The 19,108-nt window shown below is 43.6% G+C and overlaps 1 protein-coding gene across 2 annotated transcripts in view; it reads left to right on the top strand.

Annotated features, from left to right (window-relative positions):
• The window catches only part of LOC113409632 (carbonic anhydrase 5B, mitochondrial-like), a 30,220-nt gene extending 11,776 nt beyond the window's left edge, over positions 1-18,444 (top strand). The window contains exons 1-7 of one of the 2 annotated variants that reach the window (XM_026663770.1): positions 389-594; positions 4,229-4,426; positions 10,504-10,622; positions 13,234-13,329; positions 13,485-13,547; positions 15,608-15,763; positions 17,716-18,444. In XM_026663770.1, coding sequence (XP_026519555.1) covers positions 456-594; positions 4,229-4,426; positions 10,504-10,622; positions 13,234-13,329; positions 13,485-13,547; positions 15,608-15,763; positions 17,716-17,895 — 951 coding nt within the window. In that variant the 5' untranslated portion in view covers positions 389-455 and the 3' untranslated portion in view covers positions 17,896-18,444. Of the gene's footprint in view, positions 1-388; positions 595-4,228; positions 4,427-10,503; positions 10,623-13,233; positions 13,330-13,484; positions 13,548-15,607; positions 15,764-17,715 lie in introns of those variants that run through there. The other variant, XM_026663771.1, reaches the window with a different exon arrangement.
• Positions 18,445-19,108: the final 664 nt, after the last annotated feature.

Below are 19,108 nucleotides of genomic sequence, written 5' to 3'. Positions count from 1 at the left end.
AGGGCCAGATACACTGGGTACAGACAATGAGATGTAAAGACCAGGGCAGGACAGACAGATGGAGATGGACACTCTACCGGCAGGGCCAGACAAGGCTGGGGGACAGAGACAGACAGATGGGGGACAGACAGACCATGTAGACTGGGCACAGACAGATGGAGATGGACACTCTACCGGCAGGGCCAGACAAGGCGGGGAGGCAGAGAGGGCTACGGGCAGCCTAAGGCTAGGCCCAGACAGTCAGACTCGGAGGGGCAGCCGGGCGCGAGCTCCCACCCAGGGCCCCGAGGCTGCCAGCTCCTCTCCGCGCCCTCGGCTCTGGCAGCCAGGCAGGCAGGCGGGCGGGCCCGGGGAGGGCGGGGCCGGCTGAGGCGAAGGCAGGGCCAGGCCCCGAGGAGCGGGTGGCTGGTCCGGGATTGGCGCAGGGCGGACGCGGCGCTGTGGGCCCCGCGGAGATGCCGCTGCAGCTGCTGCGAAGGGCCCTGGCGGCCTCGGCCCAGCGCCTCCGCCCGCCCGCCGCCCCCTGCACCGAGCCGCGGGGGGCGAGACCCTGCAGCCTGGCCGCCTGCTCCTCCTACCGCCTCCGCGACGCCCGTGAGTCCGACCCCCGGTCCCGGCGGCGGCTCCCCCGGGCCATCCGCCCCAGAGCCCTCATGCCCCCCCTCGGCCCGGGATAGTCCCTCCTCGGGATAGTCCCCCCGGAACCCTACACCCGCTCCCCGGTAACCCCCTGCAGCCTGCCGCAGCCTCTCCCTACTTGGGCACCCAGCTCTTCTTATCCCCCGGAAACCTCCAGCCCCCCTGAACCGCTCTGCCCCAGGGCAGCCCCTGCACCCCGTCCCCTCCCTTGGGGCCTCCCGGGCACCCTGCCCACTAGGCACTGCCCTACACCCAGGGGGGATGCATTCAGCCTCCCTCCTGGAGGTCTCTCACCAGGGCCGGCTTTAGGCCAATTCCACCAATTCCCCCGAATCGGGCCCCGCGCCTAAGAGGGCCCCGCGCCCAGTGGCAGGGACGCCCAGAGTGGGGGGCAAATGCCAGAGAATCCCTTCCCTGGCTAGAGGCACCTTTTTAATTTTTACTCACCCGGCGGCGCTCCAGGTCTTTGGCGGCGGGTCCTTCACTCGCTCCGGGTCTTTGGCGGCACTTTGGCGGCGGGTCCTTCAGTGCCGCCGAAGACCCGGAGCGAGTGAAGGACCCACCGCCAAAGACTAGGAGTGCGGCCCGGTGAGTACAAGCCCCACGTGTTTTTTTATGTGGTTTTTTTTTTTTAGTCATCCCTGCCGGGGCCCCGTCGAAACTGTTTGAATCGGGCCCCGCACTTCCTAAAGCCGGCCCTGTCTCTCACTCCCCCCCTCAGATCCTGGGCTGATGCAGCGGCAGGCTCAGTCCCTTGTAAACAACCTTCTTCTCCTAGTTCACGACTGGTCTGGTTTCATTCCTAAAAGCACCTGGTTTTCTGCATACGTGCTATTGTCCATTCCTCTATCAGGCGAGTCGTTTTAAAAAAAGAAATCCTCCAACTTTTAATTATTTTGGCTTCCTCTCTTTCCCCAAGATTGGTTCTCCAACTTATTGCAAGAGGCCATTTTTGAGGGGGAAAAATTGCCAGACCATCAACCATGTATTAATATGCAGTTTTAATGCGTGTGCCACCAGTTCATCACAATTCTATGAACAGTTGCATCTTAAGTGTTAATCTAGATGCATTGTGATCAGTTTGGCACAAGAGGTAATTGATAGCAGAAGTCATAATCTGTCATAGTTTGAGTCCTTCCAGCTGGTGAGTACTGACTGTCACATCCTTTCTTGCTATCCCAAACCAATGCAAAAGATCTTCTTTAACATCACCACTTTTTCTGTCTCTGTTTAATTTTAAATTTACGTTTGCAGTTCCACTTTTTTGGATAGACGGCCTGTTCTTCCAAAGTTACATAAAAGTGGCTGAGATTTAGAGCAGCTTGTTAATTACACTTTCCTGATTACAGTGTCCAGAAACAGTGTTAACAATAATAGGAGACAAATGTGTGCATTTCCTCTAGACGTGAGGTCCTGATTGGGCACTGGTTGACATATAAGTGAGCTGCAGTGCTGCAAGCAAGGAGCAGTGACCTTCAGCAAGCCCAGGTTCTTGTTGAGGGGCTGGAGGGAAAATGGTGTAGTCACCTGTCACGTAAATGGTCTGTTACAATATTTAACCTTTCCTTTCACATAAAAGAAAATGAGGCTGGTAAACTTGTACAAATTCTTTTAATAACGTAGCTGAGCCCATCTCACTTCCAACATTTTTATGGTTAATTTTCAGACCAATTGGTAGATTACCAGAAATTTGTCAGTGGACCTTCAATAGTCCATCGACTATGAAAACCACTGCCCGTTAGTCAGTTAGCACCCCCCCACTTCCCAGATCCAGGCAGGTTTTGTCAGCCTGCTAATTCTCATTTCCTTACGGGAGTTGACTATGATTATCTGGAAATTGGGTCCGTGCATAGGTCCCCATCCTGCAAGTTGATCTGCCTAGGCACTTAGTGGGGCTCCTTGCAGGCACAAAGATCTGCCTTTTTATTCCACCTTGCGAGATCAATGATGATACTGTAATAAGTGCTTTAGAAGTGCTTAATAGGGATCCATTACCAGCCATGTGCCACATAAACAGAGAAGGGTGATGGGAAAAGACTCAATTTTTACGGAGCCTTCCAAAAAATATTCTTATTCTGAATTGGCAGTTAACCTGCTGCCTCTGGAGCTGCGCTGATGTCAGTTGGTCATACTGGTACGTAAGTACGCTTGGCAGAATTGAATTTTTTTTCTAATTGTGAGGATTTTTTTCAATTTTTAATTATTTTTTTCAATTTTTAACTTTATTTTGACAGTTGTGGGAGATGGGGGTAGGGCACTGCTGACCGTGGGGCTGCAGGGGGCTCCCTGTGCAGCGGGGGGCCCAAAACACTGAGGCACAAGGTGTGGGGGAGGCTGCAGGAGTCCTGGCTTGGCAGAGCAGAGACCCTGGACGGTAAGGAAGATGACAATCCATGACTGCGAGGGAGGTCAACCTGCTGCTGAAGAGTTCCTGCCCAGAATTGGCTCCACACTCGTGGATGGTGATTGCAGACCTGCTGAGGGCTCCCTGCATGGCCACGGGCCTGGTGGCACAAGATCCATACAGGCACATGGTGTGGGGCATAGCAGAGACCTCTGGCCAGGACCGCAAGGAGGAGGATGATTTGCTGGCCATGGGGCCACCCCTTTGTTCAATGGTTCCTGCCTGGGGACTGAGGCATTCAGCAGCAGGGTGGCCTTCCCCACTCCTGGGGACAATGACGACGACGATGGCTCCGTGCAGTTCTGGCTTGGGGGAATCAATGCTCCACCAGGCCAGGACCACAGCCTTCCCCTCACCTTGTGCCTGCAGGGATAGGGTGTCACCGGCCCCACTCACTCGCTCAACCACCAGCCGGGAGTGTGGGAGCCAGCCTCTGGCAGGAACTGTTCAGCAGCAGGATGGCCTCTCCCTCAGCTGGGGGCTCATCCTCCGTGCAGTCCTCACCAGGGGTCTCTGCTCCACTGGGCCAGGCCAAACACAGCCTCCCCCCACACCTTGATCCTGCAAGGAACGAGTGTTACCAGCCCTGAGGAAGCATAGCTCTGTAGTTCTGCTTTCATGGACCTGCTCACTCACTCCCGTAACAGCAGGGCTACAGAGGGCTCCCTGCACACGATGATACCTGATCCCTGCAGATATGCTGATTGTTACTGACTGACTTTTTTTTTTTTTTTTTTTTGTCGATTTCAGTGTGTCAGCTGAAATCCACATTTTATTGATAGTTATAAATTAAAATTGAATCCTGCCATGCCTATACATAAGCAAAAATTAAGTGGCATGACACAGCTCTATATAAGTTAAGTAGCGAAACAGAAGACCTATGTACATCTATTGACAATTGAGGAAAAATCTATCCCTGACAAATGAGAGAAAACAAAATTGCTTTGAATAGGTTTATTATTGTGACAGACACAGCTATAAAGCAAGTTACTACACTTCCCTGGGTAAATCTGAGTCATACAAGTGGAATGTACTGTTTCTTTTATTTTCTTGTAGACCAGCTGATGTGAATCTAGCCTTTGAAAGTCATATTCTGAGGCACTTTCTGTCGCCAAAAAGATCTAACGTATTCTGTCATAAATTCTTTACAACACATTAGAGACTGATTCTGGGTTCTGCTTCTAGTGCATCCGCTTTGGCAGAGCGAGCTTTCCGTTTCTGGGGGCACTCGGCAGTCTCCAATCAACATCCAATGGAGAGACAGTGTTTACGACCCTCACCTGAAGCCCCTGAAAATCCACTATGACCCAACCACATGTCTCTATATCTGGAACAATGGGTACTCGTTCCAGGTTGAATTTGACGATTCTGCAGACAAATCAGGTAAGGAGTGCAACAAGATCAGGTTGATGTGTTATTTGTCTGCAGCTGAAAAATCCTGTCCATGCTATACTGTAAGATGTCTCTCTCTCTCAGTAAGAATCAGAAAACAAAGGCTGAAAACCAACTTAGAGTATAATCCTCTTCTAAAGAAGGTGCCTTTTCTCCCCCTTTTTCAGAATAGCTTCTCTCTAAGCAAGGATTCACTGTAATCAGTATCGCAGTGCATTGGTTCTACACAAACTCCACTAAAGCCCTGTATTAAGGGTTTAAGTTATGTATTGTGCAAACCTTCTACGCTTGTTGCACAAGCCTTTACGTCCTTCCTTTTGATTTTACCTCATTGTCTTTTTTAGGTAGTGCTTGCATGCATGTACTTGATTTAAAATTGTAATTCTGGAATTAAACATTAATGAAATAATCGGCTGTTTATCTGTTTGTGTTAACATAAAAGTAATGCATTTGAAATAATCAGCCAGCAAGGTGCAGTTCCTTTTTGAAGAGTACATTGTTCTGTTAGAACTATTTAATCTGAGTAAACTCTTGAGGAAAATAAATAATGCTGATTTGATAATGTGGTAAGCAAATACATGTGATCAGGTTGCTTTAAAAAAATCTCCAAGCTCTACCAATAGATAGCAGCTAACTGCTTTATCTCTGCCAGATACATTTTTAAATTTGGACTGCAAATTCAAGTGAGTTTAAATTCAAGATATTCTTGCTAAACTCAAGGTTTTTCATCCTTGATCCTCTTAAAATCTATTTGACAAAAGCATATTGGTGCAGTTTTCTATTACGATTAGGTATGAATAGAATATTTAATAACATCTATTAAGTAGTAGCAGTTGGTCACAGATATTGGATAGCATTTGATTCACTCTAGTTATCCAAACTGTCAGTGTGGAAAGATAATATTTAGAGTTGGATGAGTTCAGACCTTACCAATTAGAATCACAGGTGGTCTGGGATGAGTATTTATCCAGTGCAGGAAAGGCTTGACTCTATTGTGGGGCAGGAGGAAAATGCTTGTGAACATCTCTAGCTTAGGAGGTTCACAGTTTTAATACTTCTATCAGAAAAACTCTGGGGAAGGTGTCCCAGTGCTATATTCGTAAACATCTTATTTCTATGATACCAACACTTTTTTTGGCTGATGTTTGGAGCGGGATTGAGAAAACAATCTTACAAAAGAGATCCATTATTGTGGCTTCTTCATAGAACGCTGGGTTCCCCAGGTTAACAAGAAAAGGAAGATTAACAAGTCCTGGAGTTGCTCATAAGCAAGTAACGTTTGCGCAAATAATAGCATTATGGAAAACTTTTTTGCGGTGTTGGGATTCAGATGTTGGAGTGGAGACTGTCCCTGTTCTCACTTATTACAAGCACAGAAACAGATCTCCTGATGGAGGGAAGTGTGGGAATTCTATTTATCCAGTCATTCTGAGCCATCATTTCCCCTGGAAATTTAGCGTCAAGGACCTGTCTGCCCCTCCTTATTGTCATAAACATTTGTGCATTGCACTTCTGTTGCTATTAGTAGAGATTTGCAAGTGTTAACACCTCATGTCATTTGATGATAATCGCTCCCTTTTTTCTGTCTTTGGGAACAGAAGATCCTAAAGTCACTCCCAAACTGGTTGTGCGTACTAAAACATCTACTGGCCAAATTGCTATGCCTGTTATGTAACTACTTTGTGTGTAGACCTCATTTGCTACAGCTTCTGTACACCATTTCTGAAACCCCTGTGTCTTTCCAGGTTCCTCTTTGAAGTTATAACAACCCATGTCACTGACTATTTCACTAATTTAATATTGTTATATATTAATCCATCATCCAGGTCTATATAGAACAAGGAAATCACACAGTAGCACGTTCATGTTTTTACAGTGTGGTGTAATTGTATTAGTGTGCTAGTTACAGTGGAGCAGTCTAGGATAATTGCACTATTTAGAAGCAGCACAAGTTCATTAGCTATCCTATTGTACTATACTTAGTGCATGAAAACTTTAAGCCTGTTCTGCTTTTACTTTGACAGAGATTTTCTTTTATATACCTTTCAACTTTCTAAACTTCTCCCCCTCTCCCCCCACAGTCTGCTTTTCACTCTCTTATTCCTCCTCTATCTTTGGTTTCTCTTTCTGCTTTGTCTTCCTCCCAGCTTCTATCATTCAACTGCAATAGAGAGAGAGAGGTGAAAGCAACATGGATAAAAATGCAATGGAGTTGAAAAATAAAATTAAAAATGTTGAAGAAAAGTACAAAATGATGAAAAGAGAAGGGAATATTCAAGGTAAACAGAAATGCTGAACTCCTGAACTGAGACAAAAACATGACTCTTGCAAAAGAGGAGACTAGCCCTGCCATTGGGTGCTATAGACAAGCAGAACAAGAGAATGAAGAGAACAAGGGAAAAAAGGGTGTGGGAAAGAAAGGTATGTAATGTACTGGTTATTTATATGCACCACTGCCATCTATTGGATGGAAATGGACTTGTAACATTACTAGGTTTAAAGAACAGCTCTGTGTAAGTTTGAAAGCTTGTCTCTCTCACCAACAGAAGTTGATCTAGTAGAAGATTATCTCATCCACCTTGTCTTTTTAGGTTTTAAAAAAAAGTTTCAGACAAGCTGCTGCTGCTTTTAAAAAAAAAAAAAAAAAAGGGAGTCCCTTTAAAGTGTGGTGTTGTGAAACCAATCAGCATTGCTCTAGGCCAGGGGTCGGCAATGTTTGGCACGTGGCTCGCCAGGGTAAGCACCCTAGCGGGCCGGGCCAGTTTATTTACCTGCTGACGCGGCAGGTTCGGCCGATCGCGGCCCCCACTCGCCGCGGTTCGCTGTCCCAGGCCAATGGCGGCGGCGGGAAGCGGCGTGGGCCGAGGGATGTGCTGGCCGCAGCTTCCCGCCGCCCCCATTGGCCCGGGATGGCGAACCGCGGCGAGTGGGGGCCGCGATCGGCCGAACCTGCCGCGTCAGCAGGTAAATAAACTGGCCCGGCCCGCTAGGGTGCTTACCCTGGCGAGCCGCGTGCCGAACGTTACCGACCCCTGCTCTAGGCCATGAAAAACCAAAAAGTGTCAGTGACTGGAAAGGGATTGTAAACCCTGTTTATTGTCTTTGTCTATCATGTATCATAAGGGTCTGATTTTGCAAATAGACATGCTTGTGAGTAACTTTATTTATGTGAGTAAACCTGTGTAGGTGAGTGGGGCTGTTCACATGAGTCTGAATACTCATGAATGCATATGTACAAATAGGATCAGGTGTGGAGGTCATTATAGGAGTGAGGTCTTAATTCCCTCCTCCCTCAATGCTCTCTCATTATACTTACTTTGCTTTACTGTCTCCTTTGAACCTCTTTAAAAAAATGAAGGAAGAAACAAAGCTTTAATGTATTTTAAAACTAATGTTCAGTTTTTCACTGATGCAACGAAATAGCTGAGATAACTAGCCATGGGCAGGGCCGGCTCCAAGCACCAGCCGATCAAGCTGGTGCTTGGGGCGGCAGATTGAACGAGGCGGCATTCCGCCCAATCCTAGGATGGCACGGACGCTTTTTTTTTGTTTGTTTGTTCCGCTCCGGCCACCCTGTAGGGGGCGGCGGCGCGGAGGACAGGAGCACCCTGCAGCAAGCCCGGCAGGGCAGCCCGCGTCCTTCCGTCCCCGCCGACTGGAGCGGAGACCTCCCGGCAGGCGGCGCGGTGCGGCGGGAGGGGCCGCGTGGCAGCGCCCCGCTGTAGCCCTGGCCGCCCCCTTTCTCTCTCTCTCCGGCCCCCTCCCTACCCCTCCCCCCCTGCTAGCCGGTCCCCCTGCACCTGCGCTCCGGCCGCGCCGCAGGTTTTTTTTTGTTTTTTGTTTTGCTTGGGGCAAAAAAGCCAGAGCCGGCCCTGGCCATGGGGTGTTAGATGTCAAGTTGTACATCTTGGTGGTATACTGCTCCTTTAACAAATAATTGGAATTTTACAGTGTGAGTGGAAGTTTGAGGCAAATGCATGAAATTTTTCTAAAATAGACATGGCTCCATCAGCTGTTTTCAAGTATCTTTCCTTTAGCCAGGAGGTGAACAAATCACTATCTCTGTTAGTAATAACACCCTTGTATTATATAGGGTCTGATCCTGCTACCATTGAAGTCAGTGACAAAATTCCCATTGACTTCCATGCTGGAGGATCAAGACCATAGTCCTTTTATCCCCCCTCCCCCTTTACCCCGATCCCAGTAGTGTACAGAGGTGAGCAAGCGTGAGCATCCCTATTATGCACATGAAGAAACTGAGGAGCAGGGAGGACAAGTGACTTGCCAGTGGTCATATAGCCAGTCTTTGGCACAAATGAGCCATGTGACTCCTGCTCTGTACTCTGATCTCTAGAGTTGCTTCCCCCTGCACATAGAAAAATTCCTGGGGGAGTCTTGCATAGGAAAGATTTTACTCTGATAAGTGAGTACACCTACTTTGGAAGGCCAAGGCCAAGATGTTAGGCTGGTTTAACTACGGCGGGAAAAGCAACATTGTCTAGTGGACTGAACATGGAACTAAAAGCCAAGAATAGCTGAGTTCTAATCCAAGCTCTGACTCTCAGCTGCACTGTCTTTAGCGACTTGCCTAAAGTTCTCAAAAATGATGAACTTTCATGACTCCAACTGAGGTCAGTGGATGATGTGGGGTTGTGGTGCTCGCGAAAAGCAGGCCCAAGGTGTTACAAATTGGGCAGCCAAAATCATTGGTCACTTCTGAAAATTTGGGCCTTAATCCCTCTACCTTAGTTTTCTCCTCCTCTGGAAAGAATTAATTCCCCTCTTTCCAAGAGTGAGGTTAGAATTAATTACTCTATACAATGGTTTGATATAAAATAGTAATTATGTACTATATATTTAACATCAGTAAATCAGTTTGTAAAGCACATAATAATGTTAGTTAATAGTCCTTTAGATGTAATTGGTACCAGTAGTTTAGAAGGTGCTATGATCTAGTGACTAGCGAAAAGGGATTTAGAACCAGGAGGATCCTGTGTTTTAATCTGGAGTGACCCAGTGGATCATTCCCACGAGGAAAAAGGGTAAACATCAGGAGTTCATTCAAAACCAGATACATAATTTGAGTTTTGGTGAGTAGACCAATTACAAAAAGTCTAACGCCTACTTAAACTAAATTATGAGTTGCTATTTTAATAATTTAATAAATATGCGGCTAGGAAGAATTACATTCTGTTGTGACCTAGGCCAATTCAAAATATCACTTGTAAATAATACAGTTTAACTTCTACAAGCTTTGGATTTTTGCACATATGCAGACAGTGTTTAGACACTTCCTGATTAGCATCCAAATAGTTTTCAACATACAAAATATCAGCATATTTATAGGCATTTTGGAAATAGTTTAATATTGGACTGATGCTCTAAAACTTGTGTGTCAGTCACAGTTCTTCCAGAGTCACATTTTCTAAACTTCTGTAACATTTAAAAAAGATTTAAAATTGTATGTTTGCCAAAATGTACTAATTGTATTCGTACAATTAGAATAAGAATTTGGAGGATATTGATGGTTTGTATTGTCACCTGAGAAAGTCCAGTATCTCCTACAATTCCAGGTTTCATTGATCATGTCATAGATGGAGAGACTATTTTTGTCTTTGAATCCGGATGATGTAAATATTCAATGACAACCCACTGAACCGCTTCTGATGCACCTGCTCAGAGAAGGTGTTACGTATAGCCATGACTCTGCCAGACAAATCCTGGTTGAACTTGTAAAGATTCTTTCCCTTGCAGGGAGTTGGGTGAGGAAGCTTTGTTTACTGTATAAAACGGGAGGTCATACATTAACTTTCGCTTGAGTTCATCTGTAGGCTAATTAAAGTCACACACTTGCCCCAAGCAGTTTTGTTTAGATGCTTTAGTAAATTGAGCTGTAAAATTAGCTAAGGGGAAAACATTACTGTAAAGCAGTTACTGCATCTGAGCTTTCCTGGGTAAATACAATGCGAGGAGAGAAGAAAGCTGTATTATTTTCACATCACTGAGGCAGTTCTAAATCAGTTATCAGCTATATGTAACTGTTTTTCTTTTTTCTCTTTTTTTTCCAGTAATTATGGGAGGTCCCTTGGAAAACCATTACAGGCTAAAGCAGTTCCACTTCCACTGGGGAGCCATAAATGAATGGGGTTCAGAGCACATGGTTGACAGCAAAGTCTACCCAGCAGAGGTATGGGGAGGAATGCTGAACAGTACTCCTAGCTGATATTTGCACAAACAGGAGGCTAGAACTCAGTGATTCCAGCCCTAATCCTGGCTAGAAAGCTAATACGGAGCTGTGGTTGATGTACAGAACTGCTGCTTACCAGTAATGGTCAGTCCTAGTTAACAGCAAAGTTCAGCCATTGTCCTGTTAATAAGCCAAGACCTGCCATACATTCCAGAAAAGCACATGGTCCTAAAATTGGTTGTTGGCTGCTTGAATGAAAATTCCAGTAACACTTTTTTTCTGGTATATGGCACTCTTCGAACGCAGACAATGAAATCCACAGAATGAGTCCTTGGCATGCAGCAAAATGTCACTGCTGTTACTGTCCATGCTGCTTGGGATGGCAGGACTGGGTCTCTGCCCAAATCGTGTTACTCTCTTTTAGGGAAAAGAGTAGAAGAGAAAACAGAGGGGATGAGACTAAGACCTGGTCTACGCTAGAAATAAATAAAGGTTGAGTCTCATTAGTTAGTGAACATTAATATGTTGTTTGCAATTAAATACAACCTTTACACTGAATTTGGTGCTGTTTTTTGCTAACCAGGAGGATACAGTGTACCTATACCCATTTATTTGAGTAGTTATATAGCTTAACTTACATTTATTCAGACTCTTAATTTTTATGTTTTGTTATGTTAGAAAATGTATGGGGTGCATTTTTTATTTACTAAATGATCAATTTTTTACTTGTGATTTGTGTCAAACTCCATTTGGATGGAAATTCAATTAAAAATGCACAAAAAGAGCATTTTAATCTTTTATTAAATAAAAGTGCTGGATACATAAGAAAAAAGTTTATCAAAACATGCTTTGCATTTAAAAAGGCTGTATTATCTATACTTAATGAATTAAACTGATTGTTTTTGGTCGGCATGTCCTTCAAGATTTTAGAACTGCTAGACCTCATCCTCTCTCACCTAGTTTTTGTTTATAGATTGGAAGAGGAAAACAAGCTTTTCTGCTTTTACAACTCCCAATTGGCTTCTTAACTTTGTATGAGATAGTCATTGAACTGAACTAGATGAACAAACTGAAATGTAAAAATCTAAAAACATCCTCTCTGCACCTGCAGAAGAGGCTACTGCTGTCAAAAGCTGGTTTAGCACTTCAGCAAACTCTGATTACAGGTGGGTAGCCAGTGACTTCCTCCAGTTCAGTGGTTTGACTTTCTTTAAAAGTTGGCAGCAGACATGTACTGCTTAATATTATTATTTTTATTTAATTTAGATTATTTGAAACTTGTACATTTAGGCCTTAATATTGGTTGTCATTTTCAAATTTAATTTGAAATTTAATTTTAATTTGAAAACATAAACCTGAGTTTAATTTAAATAAAAATGTTTTATTTAAATAAAAAAAAATCAGATTTTTGTCATCAATTTTTATCAACCCTGAACCAGCCTCACCTGTGATGGATCAGCTACCTGCCACCTGAGACTGATCAGGTAGAGATCAATAAAAGGCAGCAAGTGGCTCAGTTGGTGTATAGGACAGGAGAGAGTAGTAAGGATCTTTCAGGAGATCATGGGTTAATGGAGAAGGGATAATTGTATTGAATGTTCTTATTCGGAAGGGCCTGAACCAGACTCTGGGCATGGTGTCAGTCATTCCTGTGCTGAGTGGACAGGCCAGCAGCCTACAAACTGGTGTAAATACTTTTATACTAGTATAACTGGATCCACCACGGCGGGGCGAGGCAGGGTTTGGCTGCTTTAACTATACCAGCATAGTTCAAGCAGTACTACTTTCTAGTGTAGACAAGTCTTAAGATAAGAGAACAGTGAATAAAGGAGGTGGGACTAGGGGAGAAAATACCCATTAAGCTCAGAGAGGAAAGTGTGACAGATGTGAAAAGAATTTTCTTTTTATTCAACGAAAATGGAGAGGGACTTGAAAATGGTTCTGTCCTCCCTTTCTTCGCCCCCCCCCCCCCCGTTGATGATGCCATAGTGGCGTTTGCTTATTTGTTTGGTAATGTGAGATTTATTAAAAACCAGTCTATGAATAAGATGTCAAATTAACCTCCATGTAGAGAGCTAGCACAAGGGATATCACTACTTACGTTCCTTATTGAGAAGGCTTACGTGGAACTTTAAAGTTGTGCAGATAGGTCTTGTGCTGGGCTGGCTCTTCGGTTGGGGTGGATTTAATCCTAGGAGAGCTGTCTGTTCTATATCTCTCATCTCTTTCTTATAATGAGGGAAATCTTCCATTTGATTTTTAAAGGCACAAAGGGGAGCTGGGTGCCTAATGCAGCTAACTTCCTTCTGCACCTTTGAATAACACTCTTGTAATCTGTCACCCACAAACAAAATCAGTCTTCTGTGAAATGCAAAGTATGGGGCTGACGTTCTTTTGTTTAAAAAAAAAGCAACTAAAGAAACAAATACTAGTTTCAAGTATATTTTTTTTGTTTCCCATTTTGTGGCTTTTGATTTTTAAGGTAGCTGCTGTACATCTCAAATTGTCAAAGGCCAAATGTAGGACAAAAACCAGGAGGAACTGCATTTGTTTTGATTCTATTTGTCTGTCTTGTGTATGTGTGTGAAATTGTCATTCACTTGTATTTCAGCTGCATTTAGTACACTGGAATCCTGTCACGTCCACAAGCTTTGAAGACGCTGTCATGGAGAATAATGGTTTGGTTGTCATAGGAGTATTTTTGAAGGTAAATGGTTACTGCATCTGTAGTGATGCATTTTATATATAATTTTTTAAAATTAAAACAGATAAAATATATAGACTTTTTTATTAAACTTCTTGTGGTGGGTATTTCTGTAATGTGTCCTTGATGACTTACACATTTATATCTATGTAATGCAGCTGGGAGCTCATCACGCAGGACTACAGAAGTTAGTAGATGCGTTACCAGCAGTTAGACACAAGGTAATACATATTTTTAAATGGAATGTTTAAATATTCCAATGCATGTCTCTATCCTTATTGTTAGTGAGTTTATCAACATACAGAATATTTTGATAGTATCAAGGCACTAATAAACTCTTTATTACTGTCATTGATGTGTGTGGGTTGGGGACTGGACTGAGGTTAGGGCATTTTGAAACGATAGGGAAAGTTGTTGGATTCAAGTAGAGAAAATCACTAATCTTTCAGATGTACTTTATGTGATCGCTTTCCAATCTGCTTGAGTCAAGAAAAGCATGTAGACTGTATCACTCCAGAGGGGCATGACACATGCTTAGTATTTTCCTTACCTGCAGGCTGAGGACCTCTGATACAAAGCCAAACTACTAAAAAATTTTCACATAGTAACTAAAAGCCAATTTTTTCAGAGAATCACTCAGTGCTGTAAAGAGAGACAGTCAGTGGTTACTGTCTGTGATATTAGATTTTCTGGTATCCGTTATTTTTCTACTGTGTACATTTGTTAATCAAAGCCTACAGTCAGGATTTCTTATATGAGCATAACTTTGAAGTCTCTGCAGCCCCTACTTGCACAGTCAGCAAGCTGATAGTAAGGGTGATTTTATTAAGCAGGTGTGTTTCCAGTGGGGTCCTGCAGGGATTGGTTCTTGGCTCTTTGCTGTTTACGCCTTTTATCAGTGACCTCTTTGATTCCCTGATAGAGTGCCGTGATCCAGTGTAGCATGTTGCTAGCTGTGCCTTTCCAGCTCGCAGTGTCAGCATTGAAAGTTTTCCAGTCCCTCTTGCAAATGTCCTTGAACCTGAGCCTACATTGACCCATGCCTGACCTGCCTCTGAGAGTACTGAAAAGCTATCAACCTAGTGACTTGGTCACTCTTAGAACATAAGAACGTCTATACTGGGTCAGACCAAAGGTCCATCTAGCCCAGTATCCTGTCTTCTGACAGTGGCCAATGCCAGGTGCCCCAGAGGGAATGAACAGAACAAGTAGTCATCAAGTGATCCACCCCCTGTTGCCCACTCCCATCTTCTGGCAAACAGAGGCTAGGAACACCATCCCTGCCCGTCCTGGCCAATAGCCATTGATGGACCTATCCTCCATGAACTTATCTAGTTCTTTTTTTAACCCTCTTATAGTCTTGGCTTTCACAACATCCTCTGGCAAGGAGTTCCACAGGTTGACTGTGCGTTGTGGGAAGAAATACTTCCTTTTGTTTGTTTTAAACCTACGGCCTATTAATTTCATTTGGTGACCCCCAGTTCTTGTGTTATGAGAAGGAGTAAATAACCTTTCCTTATTTACTTTCTCCACACCAGTCTTGATTTTATGGACCTCCATCATATCCCCGCTGAGGCATCTCTTTTCCAAGATGAAAAGTCAGTCTTATTAATCTCTCCTCATCTCTTCCTGTAATAGACCCTCTAATTTTTATATATATGCCATGAAAGCCCCTCTAAATAAATGTTGACCAAGCCTGCTCAGAGAGAACTTCCAGTGCATCGAAAAGAACATTCTACAGCAGCGGCCAGCACATTCCTCGGCCCGCACTGCTTCCCGCAACCCCCATTGGCCTGGAGCGGCGAACCGCGACCAGTGGGAACCTCAATAGGCCGAACCTGCGTACGCGGCAGGTAGACAAACCAGCCTGGCCTGCCAGGGTGCTTACCCTGGCGAGCCGCATGCCAAAGGTTGCCAACCCCTGTTCTACAGAATACTCAACTCTGAGTGTAAACACATTCAGCATATAAAACTGAAATAATCTTGGGCCAACATTTTAAAAAAATAGGCATTTATTTTTAGGTACCCAAGTAAGTGGCCTGATTTCCAAAAGGCTGAGCATTCTGCACCTTTGATTGAAATCAAAGCACACTCAGGACTTCTGAAAGTGGACTTAAGTGCTTTTTTTTATGGTTGCTCAATAATAATATTGACAGTATTTAATCGATAATAACAATTGTATTGTTCCTAATCTTATCACTGTTTAGATTTTTCAAATATATCCTCTAGGTTTTCTTTTAGAGGTTAAAATATTTAATACATTAATTTTCTTGGATTCTAGGACGCAATTGTTGAGTTTGATGTCTTTGACCCCTCCTGTTTGATGCCATCATGCCCGGATTATTGGACCTATGACGGATCTTTGACCACTCCACCACTTACTGAATCTGTCACCTGGATTATTAAGAAGACACCAATAGAAGTTGATCAAAATCAGGTATTTATCATGCTAACAGTTTGCTTTTTAATCAAGATGGTTTATTCCTTCTGGGATAGAGGAGGAAATAAACGCTCCACAGAAGGAGAAGTTACTTACCAGTAAGGCGGAGGACATAGAGATTGCCACCTGGCCCAAGGTCTGTCTAGTCTAGTAACCTGTGTCTGACAGAACCAGCATCAAATGCTTCAGAGTAAGGTGTAAGAACCTCACAGTAGCAGATGTGGGATAATCTGCCCCCCAAATAGGTTTCATCCTGATCTAAGAGATTGGCTTAAGCATGACGTTTAATAGCTCTTCAAAAATATTTTGATAGCATTAACTATCCAGAGAAATGTCTAATCCTTTTTGGAGTCTTGCTAAATTCTTGGCCTCAGTGTCTTCCTGTGGCAGTGAGTGTTGTCTATACATGTTCATGCTTGTGGAATCCAGGCACTTGTATTATAAACTTCCAGAATCTTCTACAGAGCGCTGGGGACACCCCCCCTCATTTCTCTTCCCCTTGTGCAAGGTTCCAAGGATATATTAAAAAAAAAGGAGAGAGTCCCTAATTGCTTTTTGGTTCCTTCTGACTGCTGAAGGTGCAGCGAGCTCAAAGCTTATCAGCTTTTTTTAATGCCCTTTTGGGGGACAGATTTGTTTATAGTTGGTGAGAGTGGCAGTCAGCTTTTCTTTAAAAAAAAGGGAAGGAAGGGTTCCCACAAGGACTATTTAGAGGCCACCTCAAATAGGAACTTAGCAGTTTTAGGTTGTTATTTATACTTAGTGCTCTAACATTCATCCAGTTCTTGTCACTGTGTATTCCCCGCTGCTCTTAATTCTGGTGCCCCGTGTTGCCAGTTTAATACTGCTCTTTGGCATGAAATAGAGGTGGAGAAGTTCCAAACTGACAGAAGAGGCACAGAGATTAGGAGCAGCAAGAGGCTAAAATTACAGTTTCCGCTGGCACTCTTCAGTATTCTCCAGCCATCCAAGGAAACGCATCAAGAATGGCCAAATTATTGTGACATTAAAGTGATTGTTTCAGATCTAGGGAAAATGTGCCATTTGAATGACACATGATCTGATCTGACAATTTCTCCTAGTTTAGGAGGCACCGAAGGCAAATTCATTCATTTTCACCAAGTTAGTGAGGGTTTTACGATGACACATGGCAAGATTGTCAATTCCCAGTAAAAACTCCGTGGAACTTTAATGTCCAACAATACATTCAGAAATTCCAAATTGTCAAGAATAGGGATATAGATGGGCATATGGCTTTATTTTACACCAGGGGGAATGCAAGAGTTAGAGTATCTTGAAAGGAAGAGAAGAAAACTTTAATTTGAGGTATAGTGTGTTCTCTTTTTCAATTCAGACTCTTCTGTATGGTCTCTTCCCTTTCTCTCCCTAAAAATCCCCTCCCTTCTGATAGAGAATAGGTCACCGCAGTTCCCTTGTGGGCTTTAAAGAAACTATGCTAAAAACCTCATCTGCTGGATGCCTGGGTTTTGAGAGCTAGCAGCAACACATGTGACTGTTGCTGAAACTTACTGTTTCCCATGCATCAACATGTGTGTGTCTGAATTAGGAGAACAGACCTTGCAGGCAGGATGTAATCTAAGAAGGCTGAAGTACAGAAAGATTTATATAAAGGTGGTGCATATGCAACCCATGAATACTCAGGACTCCTCACTGTCTCGGGATTGGCAAGAAGTTAAAAGTGAATAAAGACGTAGTTCACCTGAAGATGACAGATGATTGGCAGTTCATATCTTGTATTGATATAGTTGAGAACATGATCTTTACCAGCAGGTGGTAAAGAGATGCTGCAAGTTAATGCCAAGACCTCTCAGTACTTGAGTTTAGTGTGAGCTCTGATAGGATCACTCAGGTTTGGAAACTGTATTCCTTTTACTCCGGTTGTTCTTCTGCCTGCTAAGTCACTCATATTCACCATTTGCCATTCCCAGCTTGAGGAGTTTCGGATGCTGCTCTTTACCTCAGCTGGGGAGGAAGAAAAGAGGATGGTAGACAACTTCCGCCCGCTTCAGCCACTAATGAATCGGACCGTCCGTTCATCCTTCCGAAACCACCACCTACTGAACATTGAAACAAGACCCAGCGAACTTGCCCACCAACATAGCCCATAGGATAGCCTAAAAAGAGACCGTACATGTTACAATATCTAAAAGTTACTAACAGACACTTTATTGTTTAAAATTCTGTATGTAATGTGTGTGTACACTATAGAATTTCATGGTCAGTCGTTTAAAGGGATTTGGGGTTTACTGCTTGGCATTTTACCTTCAGTGGGTCAGCTTTTCTGTAGAAGTACATACTTATTTTTTACCAAACTTTTAAAGCAAGTAGCAATAACTCATAACATGTATCAGGGGTTATTTTAAGAATTTAAAGCAAAATAAGGGAGTGAGGTTTCACTGCCCTATCCCATGTCATAGTTTGTATCTCATGAAACACTTTTGCTTAAAAACTTCTTTTCAAACTAATAACCCCAACAGAGCAACAGTAGCAGATTGAGGGCACAAAAAGAAGTCTCTCATAGATAACAGATCATGTCCACTGTAGGATTACTTTGGGGGAGGAGGGGAAAACAGCTTTCTATAGGCAAAAAGAAAATGGATATGCTTTGTAAAGATTGAAAACAGTTTCTTGAGGAATGTGACACTTATCCTAAAAAATGGTCCTTTTTTTATCTACCTCTGCTAGCCATAGTTTTCTCTATATTCATCATGTTTCACTTACTTTGTATGTTTTACTTTGTTTAATGTCCATCATGTGGGTGAAATTTGTGTACAAATGGCTAAGTAACTCTTCTTTTCTGATGGAAACGAAGTCTGTCTTTAGACCATAGAAGTGATATGGAGTAGATTTGTTTAAGTCATTTTGGAGAACAAATGAGAAATCTTGACCTTAGCTAGTAAATGGGAAAGACTCCAATAACTGAGGTCACTCAAGTGTGAGTGAGATCAGTACATTAGCCCTTCAATGCTAGATTTTGAGCCTTATGACAAGTTTGCACATTTGGTTGGAAAACACTTAGGGGTGGGAGGCTCTGTTTATTTTGAGTGTGGGCTTTTGCCTAGCTCATTTGAGTGCCTTATTGTTGTCCATGCTTCCTTCATTAACCCTGCCTCTAGCTGATTGCCTTTTTGCCTTGAGAATGAAATTTCCCCCATCTGCCTGAAAGTGTGGTTCTATTCTAAAATGCAACTGTGTGTAAATGGCTCTTCTCGTTCCCTAGATCTGCTCTCCTGTGTGTAGTCAGATCAGATCTGCGCACTGAAGCGCTACAGATAGGTTTTCACATCTGTTAGCCCTTCAAAGCCCCCACAGCTAGGTGGG

Source organism: Terrapene carolina, unplaced genomic scaffold (assembly GCF_002925995.2).
Source record: "Terrapene carolina triunguis isolate 2854851 unplaced genomic scaffold, T_m_triunguis-2.0 Scaffold33911, whole genome shotgun sequence".
In the NCBI taxonomy this organism is placed as follows: Eukaryota; Metazoa; Chordata; order Testudines; family Emydidae; genus Terrapene; species Terrapene triunguis.
The sequence above is the reverse complement of the archived record's forward strand: the minus strand, read 5'-3'. Positions and strand labels throughout refer to the sequence as shown.